The sequence below is a fragment of the Suncus etruscus genome, chromosome 7 (assembly GCF_024139225.1).
Source record: "Suncus etruscus isolate mSunEtr1 chromosome 7, mSunEtr1.pri.cur, whole genome shotgun sequence".
Lineage (NCBI taxonomy): Eukaryota > Metazoa > Chordata > Mammalia > Eulipotyphla > Soricidae > Suncus > Suncus etruscus.
The window spans coordinates 42,546,499-42,560,968 of NC_064854.1; the positions used below are offsets into that span (position 1 = coordinate 42,546,499).

Here is a 14,470-nt window from a genome sequence, read left to right on the forward strand (position 1 = left end):
TTCATGCAGGACAGTGGTTCAAATCCTGGCATCCCATATGGTCCCCCGAGCCTGCCAGGAGTAACCCCTGATCACTGCTTGGTATGACCCCCCCCAAAAAAAAAAAACTGAAAAAGAATGACTAATTATCCATTGTATGTGTTCCTCTATAAATAGATACTTTAGACAAAGTTAATTTAGACAAAAGATAACTTAGACAAAAGTGGGTAAGAGACAACTACACTATGTCTAATGTGCACCTGCTTGTTTGGTTTAATTTCCTAATTCAAAACTTTTAGCTTTCTTGTGTAATGTTATCCCTCATTAGGACCCACTTATCTAGTTTTGAATATGCATCATTTTTTAGAGGTGGCACCTAAATATATTAAAGTTTTGTTTGGAAGATAATTTACAAAAAATTGCCAGGGTAGAATGTAGAAAATAGGGTGTAAATTCGTGCTAAAAATAATTAAGAATTATTTGTGACAATTGCAGGACCATTTTATGTTATTTTGTTTGTTTGTTTTGGTTTTTCCGTCACACTCAGCAATGCTCAAAGGTTACTCCTGGCTCTACGCTCAGAAATCACTCCTGGCAGGCTCGGGGGACATATGAGATGCAGGGAATCGAACCACTGTTCTTCATGCAAGGCAAATGCCCTACCTTGCCCTACCTCCATGCTATTTCTCTGGCCCCTTTTCTTTGTTCTCATTTTGCTTTGAGTAACTAACTTCCACTTTGATCAAATAAGCTAATTCTAGAAAATTGTATGTGAAGCAATTCACAAACTAAGAGATTGGTCAAAATACACAAATTAATCATCTACGTTTAAATGCAAATATTAATTTGGAGAAATATTCTTTTCTTAAAGGTTATTGGAGGAAAAATATATCTGAAAAAGCACATGCTGAGAATTCAAAATTCAGGTTCAAGAGATTAAGAAGGTAAGTTCGGGGCCGGAGCGGTGGTGCAAAGTGGTAAGGCGTCTGCCTTGCGCACATTAGCCTAGGACGAACCATGGTTCGATCCCCTGGGGTCCCTTATAGTCCCCCAAGCCAGAAGTGATTTCTGAGCGCTCAGGAGTCACCCCTGATCATCACCGGGTGTGACAAAAAACAAAAACAAACAAACAAACAAACAAAAAAGTAAGTAACACTCATTTATAGGAAATGTTGACTTATAAGGTGCCAAACACTAAAAAAGGCATAGGATAAATTATCTGTAAACAAATCAATATTTTTGTGACTTCATAACATAAAAATCCACTGAATTTTATTCCAGCTTAGGTAGAATCTTTGTATATTTAACACGTGGGTACCAAATTTTGAAGCTTGTTGTATAAATAATATAGATAATGATACTACATTTAATAAGGCTGACAAATTTGAGAAACAAATGAAGTTGACCTATCTAATTTATAATTGTACAAGATTCATCTGCCTGACTTTTATCAGGTTGAACTTAATCAACGTTTAGGACCTGGCTGAGAGGAATAAAATGTATATGACTTAATTTATGTATCTCTACATAGAATGGAGAATTGTCATTTCTTCTCTCAAAAACAAGTAAACTATCGGGCCCGGAGAGATATCACAGCAGTGTTTGCCTTGCAAGCAACCGATCCAGGACCAAAGGTTGTTGGTTTGAATCCCGGTGTCCCATATGGTCCCCCGTGCCTGCCAGGAGCTATTTCTGAGCAGACAGCCAAGAGTAATCCCTGAGCATCGCCGGGTGTGGCCCAAAAACCAAAAACAAACAAACAAACAAACAAGTAATGAGCCTCAAAGTAAAAATTTTGAATAAAATGAATGAAATAAGTGTTGAATACACACCTCTTTACACACCTGGTAATATTAAAATTAAAATGGTCTTAGTTTATAATTAGCACCATTTATCAGAGGAGACTTATCTATTAACTATAAAATTTTTGTTACTACTTAACTGTATTATAAAACTTTGATATGATATTGAAACAAATGATTGAAATACCATTTAAAAGATTTAACTTTAATCTTTTCATTTATAGCTTTACTAATGAAAATAAATGGTATCTAGAGAAAAATCACGACAAAGAAAAAATGTTGATTCAAAAGATTTTTGTGTTTGCTTATACATGGGCATTTGGAGGCACGTTAACGCGTGAAGATGAACATGAAGATGATATACTAACACATTTAAATTATAATCCCAATTCTCCTGCAAAAGTAACAAATGATTTTGACAACCTTGTTCATGAAGTATTTGAAAAAAATCCACAGCTAGGTAAGTTCTGGCATCAGAGTCATAATTTTATTTCATTTAGTCAGTTGAGGCATTTTAAGTATTTTGTGATTCCACACAAAGTTCAGAAATCTTTGCTTTATAACCTTGAAGAATATCACTAAACTTTTGATAAGGATTAGTATTGAATCTGTCTATTGCTTTGGGGGAAAGAACAATAGAGGCAATAATCTTCCTGACATCACACTACCAAGCAATATAGCATTCAAATTGCTAGGATAAAAACAGATCTATGGATTCATGGAGTAGAAATGAGAGCACAGAATTAAATGCTGATATACACAGACAGTTAATTTGCATTAATGAGCTAAGGAAATAGAAATTTAAAAGGAAATATCAAAAAATTTAATAAGTGATATTGGGAAAACTGTATATTTAATTGCTAAACCAGAAAACACCTCTGCACAAAAATATGGAAAGAATTAAAAGGCTACCTATGGAATGAGAAAAAGAGATTTTCAAGTCATATACAAAGATTAATATCCAAATTATAAAAGAAACTTTCAGAACTTCATAGCTAAACATAAAATAATCTTATTTTAATGATAGACCTAAACATTCACTTTTCTGAAAATAAATACATAATCAAAAAAAATACAAAAAATATACAATCATCAAGAGAGCACAAATCAAAACTACAGTAATATGACATTACCTCACAAATGCCAGCATTGCTATCATTACTATAGCAAGCAACAAAAAAAAAATCTCATAAGAATCTGGATTTAGGGGCTGGAGAGATGGCATGGAGGTAAAGCATTTGCCTTGCACGCAGAAGGACAGTGGCTCGAATCCCGGCATCCCATATGGTCCCTGAGCCTGCCAGGAGCGATTTCTGAGCATAGAGCCAGGAGTAACCCCTGAGAGCTGCCAAATGTCACCCCAAACAAAAACAAAAACAAAAAACAAAAACAAAAAAGAATCAGGATGTATAGGAAATAGAAACTTTGTGCTGTTTGGTATATATATTATATAAATAGTATAAAGTTTTCTTTTTTATTAATGTCTTTATACAATTTAATTACCAACATGATTGTAGTTGGGTTTCAGTCATAAAGAACACCCCCCTTCACCAGTGCCACATTCCCATCACCAATGTTCCAAATCTCCCACCTCCCTACCTCCCCTCCCCCCCCCACCCGCCTGTATTTGAGACAGGCTTTCTACTTCCATCACTCATTCACGTTCTTATGTTAGTTGTCAATGTAGTTATTTCTTTAACTGCACTCACCACTTTTTGTGGTGAGCTTCCTATCATGAGCTGGACTTTCCAGCCCTCATCTCTATTGTCTCTGAGAATTATTACAAAAATGTCTTTGAAGTCATGAAATTTTCCTAGATATGGATGTACATGGAATCTATTATGCTGAGTGAAATAAGTCAGAGGGAGAGAGATAGACACAGAATAGTATCACTCATCTATGGGTTTTAAGAAAAATTAAAATAATATAAAGTTTTCTAAGACAAAGAACTACTATATGATCTAACAATAACACTTCTAATTATATATTACCAAAAATTGAAATATGCTGCTGTTTTGTTCATTGCAGGATGACTATTCACAATAGCTAAGAAATATAAAAATTGCCTGTCATTTAGTAGAAAATGAATTAAAGGGCCAGAGCAATAGCACAGTGGGTAAGGACCTTACTTTGCACATGGTCAACCTGGGGTTAATCCCTGGAATCCCAAGTGGTACCCCAAGCCCACCAAGAGTAATTCCTGAGTGTAGAAATAGCTAGGAGTAATCTCTGAGCCTCACTGGGTGTGTCCCAAAAATAAAACATAAAGAATAAAGATGTTATTACTTATATATACTCACAGAAAATTACCCAGTTATTAAAAATTGAAATTCTGTGATTTGTAATAATATGGGTAGATCTTGGGGATTCCGTATATGCCAGATACTAAGATCTCTCTTTTATGAAAAATCAAAAGACTGTACTCATAGAAATAAAAATAAAAAATAAACAGTGATTTCCCCAGTGTTGGGAGGTAGAAAAATTAGAGGAGAGGTTAATTTAAAAAAAAAAAAGTGCAAGCTTGAGCTGGGATATATACAGAAGTTAGCATGCATACTGAGAATACATCTAACTCAAGTTCTATATTCCCAAGTTCATAAATGATAGATAGAGAGAGAGAGATTAGAGATAGAGGGATAGAGAGAGATATATAGATAGATGATAGAGAGATAGATGATAGATAGATAGATAGATAGATAGATAGATAGATAGATAGATAACTCAACTTCTATATCCCAGAGCATGACTGCCCAAGCACCACTGAACATCATCAGGTATGGCTCTAGGAGCCTCTGGGAACTGCCAGAGTGGTCCTGGTAACCTCCAGCACTGCAGGACCAAAGCAACATTACATTATCAGGCCCTAACACTGATTACAGGCTCCATAGAATATCCCTGAGAACCCCTAAATACCATTTCAGAGACCAAATAAAAGAAAAAACATAAACTTCTATATATGACAAATTCTAGAACTCTAATATATACTATAATGCTTCTAGGTAATAATAATGCATTTATTTTGGAAAGTTAATAACAATAAATTTTTAAGTTTTTCACAAACCAGAAATTGTTTCTGATGCTACTCACATAAGTTATTTGAAGTAATGAATATTAACTAACCTAGAGTGATAATCATTTATCAATGTACACATATCAAATGGTCCCATAATAATCCTCATACTTAGATAATAATCTTCAATAAGGCTAGAAAATAAAAATATATAAATAAATACACCAAGTATGAGAAATTTCACATATTCATGTTATAATAAACTTGCAATCGCTATGGAAATCAGTATGATAGTGTCCCAAGATTGCCAAATAAAAACAGTTCTGAAAACACTCCTGAACAAAAGACGTTTTAAACTGAGTTAAACATAGCATCCCTCAAATGATCATATTGAGATAATTCATTTCCAGGAGAAACTGTGTTAGAGAAAAACAGAACTGCCAACAAGTTCAGAACAAGGAGTACGTTCCCTGGGAATGGGGAAAGGCAAAAGCACAGACAATAAGCACTAGCAAGCTGGTACCAGTCTTAAAATGTGGATCTAAGGGTGCTGAACACAAAGGTTTTGCAGAAGTTTGCTTTGTTCCTGCACTCTCTGTGTTGGAAAGAGACTCGGAATTCATTAGACTCAACACTGTGAAAGTTCACCTGGCCCAGACCAAAGCAGTTATTCCCAAGATGAGCTCAGTTTAACAGACATAAAGCCTTAACCCTGCCCAACACTCTTCCTGCTTAGGAAGGCTCACCCCGATATGTCTCTGTACCACTCAACAAGCTTAAGTGACTGCAAGATTAATTGATAGGTTTGTAACGTAAATGGCTCAGAATGAAATGAAGTTTCCCCAACATGAGTGTTTACCAAATTTAATCTCTAACCTGAGGCACAGTACACAGAGCATAAAGGTTCTAAAGTGGTCCAGTTTGGGGCCTTCACCCCATAGTATTGGGAAAAGACTGGTAACTGGCAGTACTCACACACAGTGTGTGGTTACTCATATGTCACAGCTGGTAGAATTTAAGAGCAAACATGCCGGAAATGAATTCTTCTAATCACGCACTACCACAAACTGGTAAATGCAAAAATCCCCCAGCTACGAGGATAAACTGCAATTGGATATATCAGACCACAATCTCTCGTTATTGCCCAAGTCATCTGAAATTAGATGCTTCCTTAGTTGCTGTACTCCAGCTTGTTGGGCCTTGCCAGACCAGCTAGACCTTGCACTTTAGCATCTTTAGGGCACTTATGATCTCAAATCCTTGGCTGTCATCTGACATTAACCTGCTGAGTTATCTCACTGGTCCTCATATTTTTTACTTGTAAAAAGGTAAAATAAATAATCATCAAAAATGACTAAATTGGACTTCCCAGTCCACGTCCTTTCCTCTGACCCTTCCTAAGTTCTTCCTGGCCTTGGATGACTCTGATGCTCCCAAAGGGCTTTGCTGATCTCTGCACTTCTTTCCGGGACACTCCCCCACCCCCAGCCCCAACACCCTTTGCACACACCAGTGACCAAAGTGTGTCCAGTGATCTTACAGAAGACATCAAAAATGGTGCATGCACCGTGAATGTGCTCACAGAGACACGTGCACAAGATTCTGCACCCTTGGCCTTAACCTCAGTTGACTTAAGGTGCAGGAACATTTTTAACAGGTTTAAAAAAATAAAAAAATTAAAAAAAAACATAAAAATAAAATAAATAAAAAAAAAAAGGAACCCCTTCCTGGAGGGGAAAATAGCAGGCAAAATAGCTGATGTGCTCACTCCTCTCTCTCTCTTTCTCTGTCTCTACTGTCCCTTCGAGCTTCTCGTTCTTGGGCCCACCGCCCTGTCCCTGTTGTGAGTAACCAAAAACAGACAAAGAAAAGCGACCCCGAGGGGAGGTTTCTGGACTATTCTCTCTTTCTCCATTGTGGATGGAGATCTAAATGCTGCTGTGGGTTCCACGATCCTAGGGGGCTATGTTTACAAAGTCAAATACATCCTACCCAATCAGGAAACTGAATCCCGGGGGTGGGCCCTTCCGTGGGAGGTCGCTGATGGCCAACGAGAAAGGACAGAGGTGGGGGCACGGGAGAGTCAGATGGTGGGCAGCTCCCTTCCTCCTCCTCTTCCTCCTCCTCCCTCACGTCTCTCCTCACCCCCTTTACACAGAGGTGCAGAGAAAGGGCATCGAGGGGGGCATGGACAGCTCCCCGGCATTGCACACCCATTGGTAGCAGGAACGTAGAGCAGAACCCCTGGAACATTGTTCCATCCTCACCCGCAGCCCCCAGACCTGTCTTGCGTGGGTCTGGAGCTGTATGGCCTGACACTCAGCAAGTTACCTAGAAGTGTTTTGTTTTTCTTATACTTGAAATAGCTTTTACAATATGATTTTGGTAGCTTTCTTCTCTCTTCCGGCGGGCAAAAGAAAGTGTTGATGGGGGTGCCAGGTAGTGTGAGGGAGGATAATAAGGGAGGATGTGGCATTGTTTGTTTGTTTTTCCCCCCTTAAACATAGAGGTTTAATCCAACTCCCATAAGTCGAAATCGCTCCTCATATCACTGGTTTTACATGGACACAGAAACTAGGCACTTTAGAGGTGCACTTGCATGGCAGGCTGGGACCCCTTTTCTATATTTTATTTTACTTTTTTTTTTTTTTTTAGTATAGTGGTACTTAAAATCACTGGTTCACTTAAAAAAACAATAAAATGTTAAACTCTACTAATGTACAAATAAGCTGAAAATTGCATTTTATGTGTATTTTTTGCCATAGCAGGTACTGTATTTCTCATGCTGGATTTAAAAAAAAATCAAAACAAACAAAAAAAAAACTGAGGGTGGTGTTTTATTGGATTGTAACAGGTTGAGTAATAAGGAATTAAGTCGTCGTCATTTCATTAAAACTGAGAGATTGATGGAATGCATATGTAAGAGTTCTGAAGGGTTTTTTTGGGCTTTTAAGCAGCTTATTTTTGTTTTTGTTTAGTTTTTTATTTTATTTTGGAAAGATATGATTGTATTATGTGCAACTCAGTTGCTTACATTATAACTACAAAATATTTTTGGGTTCCTGGAAAAAAAAGAAAAAGACTAATAAATGTGTTTGGCTGCTAAGCAAAAAAAAAAAAAAAATGACTAAATTGTTTTTCTGCTATTGACTATTTAATGAGATACTTTTTGTCTCAACAATATGGTTAACTGAGATGACTGAAATCCTTCAAGTCAAAAAGACTTAGAAATGTGAATAAAATACAACACATATTATATAAAACACACAGTTTTCAGAAAGTATCTATTTAGGAAAAAGTGAATAATATCTATCAAAAACAAAGGAGCTGAAATTACAAACATTAATTTTAGGAGAAGATGCTGAAACTATGCAGGATGAGGTCGGTGCTGGGCTTAGAAATTCTGGTGTTTAGCTATGATTTAAATGCCCACCTGAGGATAGAACATGAGTTTTCTTTCCACTTCCCCAAACCTAGGAACTGGAATTAAGACATACTCACAAGGGCAGGAGAGATAATACAGAGGGTAAGCACTTGTTTTGCATGCTGCTTACACAGTTAACTGTCTAGGAGTAACCCTTGAGCAAAGAGTGGACCTGGTAGATGGGGCCAAATGGCTTAGCCCAGTGGGCCCCAAAGAGAAAAAAAGACTATTCCCACAGTTCTTGCTGCACCACAGGTCACCTGGTGGGTTGTGGTCTGTCACCTTATATGACATTTTATTTATTTAACATTGGTTACCAGCAATCATAACTGATACAAGAATCTAAATACAAAAGAAACAGCACTACGAAATTTTTCAGAGTTCTATATCCTTTACATTATACTATGTATATAATATTATATTTCTACTATATCCATTACAATAGTTAAAAGAATACAGGAATAGTATAAGAAAGAAACTTCACAGGCCATTATACACCAAATGAGTACTTTTCAGTGAATTTTCTCACTAAGTTAATCATTAAATTTTAAAGTAAAATTTAAAAAAGTTATACAAGGAAATGACATTTTCTTACTAAATATATTTTTCTCATTTATATTTATGTGTCGAATGATGATGGATAAAATTTTTTCTTATTCTGTATTTTCCAAAATCTACTAAAAATTATTTTAGCAAAATATTCGTTGCAACAAAGTACCAAAGTTCTCTAATTTATTTAACAATTAATATAAGTACTGGAATCTACTAAGGTTATACCACATGATTATAATCAATTTTTTTCCATTTTGAGGCCACTCCCTGCTGGTTTCAGGGCTTAATTCTGGCTCTGAACTCAGAGATCACATTTGGCAAGACTCAGAGGGGACTCTATGGGATGCCAGAACTTGAACCTGGGTCTGAGTCAGCTGCATGCAAGGCAAACACCCTATCCATAGTATTATTTACTGCAGCTCCTTATCAGAATTTGAAAATAAGATATGAAAGTATACCAGATAATGTTTCATTTTTACTGTGGATATAAAAATTGCAAAACTTTAATAAAACTTTGCTTTAACATTTTAAATATTTTTAAAAAGTTCTACTATTTAAATAATCTTTACTTTTGTATCCTGTTACCTATTTAGATATATAAATGTATGTTCTTTCTGGTTTAATAGCCAACTATTTCAAACAGAGATTGTATTGTTAGTGAGACATTTGCATGCAAAGAGGTAATACAGGGAGTTAAGGTGCCTTCCCTGCATGCAGCTGACCCTGGTTTAATTCCTGGCACTGAGCACCTCCAGAAGAGATCCCTCAGCACAGAGTCTGAGCCAAGATTAAGGCCTGAATAAAAAATCTTGCTTTGCTTTAAAGAAGAAGGAGGAGGAGGAGGAGGAAGAGGAAGAGGAGGAGGAAAAGAGAAGGAGGGAAGGAGGGGGGGGGAAGAGGAGAAGGGGGAAGAGGGAGAAGAGGAGAAAGAGGAGTGGGAGGAGGAACAAGAGGGGGAAGAGGGGAAGGAGAAGAAGGAAGGAGGAAGGAGAAGAAGAAAACTTCTAGACATCTAAAATTGAAATTCTTTGGTAAGGTAAATTTTCCTTCAAAAAAGTTCAAGATATTCACATATTGAATTGAATTAACACATATTGTGTATCAAACAGACCCCTCCCTCTGAAAATTTTTACATTAAAAATTCTTTTCATTTTGAAGTTCTGATAGGATGTAAGCCAAAATATTCCAATGGGTGGTAGGGATTCTGACCATTTTTAATCATTATCATCATTATATTTTAGGCAACAGTGATAAAATAATGTTTTAAGATAATGTAGTATAGATATACAAAAGTTACCACATACCACCACCATCAAAGTGTCCATGAGTAACCACGCCCTTATGTCATCTCTGGTTCAACCTTCCTTTTCCTCACCCATATTTTCTGATTGATAGTTATGGTTTTGGTGCACAATGTTACCTTCTTTTTTCCACTACACATGTGCCCCAATTCCTCCACCTTTGCCCCAGAAATACTTCCAGTCAGCCTCATTGTTCCCCCAGTTTTTTCCCCAGTTTGCATCTCAGATCTATAATTCAGTGCTCATGATGTATTATCAATTAATATTGCCCAGAATCTTAAATAAAAACCTCTTTCTTACTTCTCAGATTTATTTCTCTTTCTTAAATGTAGGCTTTGACCTTCCAACTGGTCAACATTCCATCTTCGGATATTTTGTGGATATAGAACAATGTGATTACATATTATGGTCAGAATTACTTCCTAGTGTTCACACATTAATTCAAAAAGGTAAGAGTAATTACAGAAATCATACTTCAATTTCTCTAACATTAAAGGAAAGCTTTATATGTAAAGTAAGTTATGTCAATGATTTTGAGTGCTAATATATTCTAAGCTGGAGCAGGAAGCAGTTTAGATATGTTCTTACAAAACCTGCCTTTAAAAAACAAAAACAAAAAAAAACTTGCCTTTAAAAAAAGCCTTTACATCACTTTCCCCAACTTTAAATTGTATTACAAAGCAATAGTCATTAAAACAGCATGGTATTGGAATAAAGACAAACCCTCAAATCAGTGGAATAGACTATTCAGAGAATGCTCCCCAGATATACAATCAATCAATCTTTGATAAAGGGGCAAGAAATGCAAAATGGAGCAAGGAGAGCCTCTTTAACAAGTGGTATTAGCACAACTGGTCAGATACTTGCAGAAAAAAAAAGGTCTCAGACCTCCAGCTTACACCATGCACCATGATCAAATGAAAATGGATTAAAGACCTTGATATCAGACCTGAAACCATAAGATATATAGAACATGTAAGTAAAACACTCCAGAACATTAAAACTAAAGGCATCTTCAAGGAAGAAACAGCACTCTCCAAACAGGTCAAAGCAGAGATACACAAATGGAACTATATTAAGCTGAGAAGCTTCTGCACCTCAAAGGAAATAATACCTAGGATACATGAGCCACTACAGAGTAGGAGAAGCTATTCACTCAATACCCATCATATAAGGGGCACATATCTAAGATATACAAGGTACTGACAGAACTTAACAAGACAAAAACATCTAACTCCATCAATAAATAGGGAGAAGAAATGAACAGATAATTTCTCAAAGAAGAAATACAAATGGCCTAAAGGCCCATGAAAAAATGTTCCACATCACTAATCATCAGAGAGATGCAAATCAAAACAACAATGGGGTGCCATCTCACACCACAAAAACTGGAACACATCACAAAGAACAAGAAAAATCAATGCTGGCAAGGATGTGGGGAGAAAGGAACTCTCATTAACTGCTAATGGAAAAGCCATCTAGTCCAGTCATTATGGAAAACAATATTGAGATTCCTCAAAAAACTGGAAATTGAGCTCTCATTTGACCCAACTATACCACTAGGGTTATACCTTGGGAACACAAAAATACGATTCAAAAATTCCTTTCTCACACCTATATTCCTCACAGCACTTTTTACAATAGCCAGACTCTGGAAACAACCCAGATTCCCTTCAATAAATGAATGGCTAAAGAAACTGTGGTACATATACACAATGTAATATTATGCAGCCATCAGGAAAGATGAAGTCATGAAATTTTCCAATACATGAATGTACATGGTATCTATTATGCTGAGTGAAATTAGTCAGAGGGAGCGAAAGATACAGAATAGTCTCACTCATTTATGAGTTTTAAAAAAAATTAGAGACATTGAAATAATTCCCAGAGATGAGGGACGGAAGGACTGGCACAAAGAGTGGTGAGTGCAGTTAGAGAAATAACTATGCTAAGAACAATCATAACAATATCAGTGAATGAGGGATGTAGAAAGCCTGTCTCTAATACATGTAGGGGGTGGGGAGGGAAGAGATGGAGGCATTGGTGATGGGAAGGTTGCACTGGTGAAGAAGAATGTTCTTGTTATGACTGAAACCCAACTACAATTAAGTTTGTAATCACGGTGTTTAAATAAAAAAATTAAATTAAATTAAATTAAAAAGGCTTTAAGTATTGCTTTCTGGAAAAGTAAGATTGTTATACTGAACACATTTTTTATGATAGTCTTACTAATGGAAATATTTCATTATCTATTATTTTTTAAAGGAAAGGGAATTATTTTGTATTCTAAAGTACAAAAACACATAAACTATTTTGATTATAAAGAAAACTACTGGAACTGTGCTGGATCTCTGAAGCCCAGCATATCACTCTGGACGGTCTTCCTGCTGTGTGCTTGGGCCTAAGATTTGATCTTGTGTGTGGCTTCATCCAGGGAGGGCTATCCTTCCTTGGAGGTGAGTCGACCCGCCCAGAAAGGGTGAAGCCAGAGGAGTGTGGCCGCGCACATCATTTAGCCAATGAATACCACCTCAACATGCATAAAACCCCACAATACAGGGGTGACAATGGGGAAACAACGCAGGCCAGCACCAGGCATAGAGAATAAAGATGGCAACTCTGATGAGCCGAAAACGGCCAACCACCTATTCAGTCTCTCAGATATGAAGTTTGGAGAAGAAATATGGAGGATGTTCACAGAACTCAAAGAAAGCATAAATCGAGTTGAACAGAACACTAATAAGAACTAAGAAAATATGAAGACAGAAAACTCCAAACTGAAATAACAGATCAAATAACAGGTCTGAAAAACTTAGATTACAAATTGAAAGAATCAATGGAAAACCTCTCCAGAATGGTAACAGCAGCTGAGGATAGAATTAGTGAGCTGGAAGATGTGATACATAACAGCAGAAGAGATTGGAAAAAGCCTTAAAGCAAATGGCCAGACAATAAAAAAATTAGTCAAAGAATGTGAACAGATGAAAATAGAAGTCTTTCGAAACTGCACTCTCCAAACAAGTGAAAGCAGAGATTAACAGATGGGAATATATTAAACTGAGAAGCTTCTGCACCTCAAAGGAAATAGCACCCAGGATACAAGAGCCCCCCACTGAGTGGGAGAAACTATTTACCCAATACCCATCAGATAAGGGGCTAATCTCCAAAATATACAAGGCACTGACAGAAATTTACAAGAAAAAAACATCTAATCCCATCAAAAAATGGGGAGAAGAAATGGACAGACACTTTGACAAAGAAGAAATACAAATAACCAAAAGACACATGAAAAAATGCTCCACATCACTAATCATCAGGGAGATGCAAATCAAAATACCTATGAGGTACCACCTCACACCCCAGAGAATGGCACACATCACAAAGAATGAGAATAAACAGTGTTGGCGGGGATGTGGAGAGAAAGGAACTCTTATCCACTGCTGGTGGGAATGCCGTCTAGTTCAACCTTTCTGGAAAGTGATATGGAGATTCCTCCAAAAACTGGAAATCGAGCTCCCATACGATCCAGCTATACCACTCCTAGGAATATAGCCTAGGAACACAAAAATACAATACAAAAACCCCTTTCTTACACCTATATTCATTGCAGCACTATTTACCATAGCAAGACTCTGGAAACAACCAAGATGCCTTTCAACAGATGAATGGCTAAAGAAACTGTGGTACATAGACACAATGGAGTACTCTGCAGCCATCAAGAGAGATGAAGTCATGAAATTTTCCTATACATAGATGTATATGGAATATATTATGCTGAGTGAAATAAGTCAGAGAGAGAGAAAGACGCAGAATGGTCTCACTCATCTATGTGTTTTAAGAAAAATGAAAAACATTCTTTCAATAATTTTCAGAGACAAAAGAGAGGAGGGCTGGAAGTTATAGATCACTTTATGAAGCTTACCACAAAGAGTTATGAGTTTAGTTAGAGAAATAACTACATTGAGAACTATCCCAACAATGAGAATGTATGAGGGAACTAGAAAGCCTATCTAGAGTACAGGCAGGGATGGGGTGGGGAGGAGGGATAGATATGTGGGACATTGGTGATGGGAATGTTGCACCGGTGATGGGGGTGTTCTCTTACATAACTGAAACCCAACCACAATGTTTGTAATCAAGGTATTTAAATGAAATAAAATAAAATAAAATAAAAACTACTAGTCAGAAATCAATAACAAATATTTATAATATGAAAATAATTTTTCTCAATATTCTGTTCTTAAATATAAAAAATTAATGAAAATTGCTGAACTTTGAGAGTTTTATTTAACTTTGAGGTGAGAATTTAATGAACAATTTCATGCCGAGTTCTTCCACATATATAAAATTTAATATGTGAATATCTTGAACTTTTTTGATGGAAGATTTCTCTTATCAAAGA

The 14,470-nt window shown here is 36.5% G+C and overlaps 1 protein-coding gene across 1 annotated transcript in view; it reads left to right on the plus strand.

Moving 5' to 3' along the window:
* DNAH14 (dynein axonemal heavy chain 14) overlaps nt 1-14,470 on the plus strand; it is a 367,193-nt gene that overhangs the window by 153,883 nt on the left and 198,840 nt on the right. Inside the window, exons 40-42 of the mRNA XM_049777552.1 lie at nt 851-923; nt 2,006-2,241; nt 10,401-10,517. Coding sequence (XP_049633509.1) covers nt 851-923; nt 2,006-2,241; nt 10,401-10,517 — 426 coding nt within the window. The remainder of the gene's footprint in view (nt 1-850; nt 924-2,005; nt 2,242-10,400; nt 10,518-14,470) is intronic.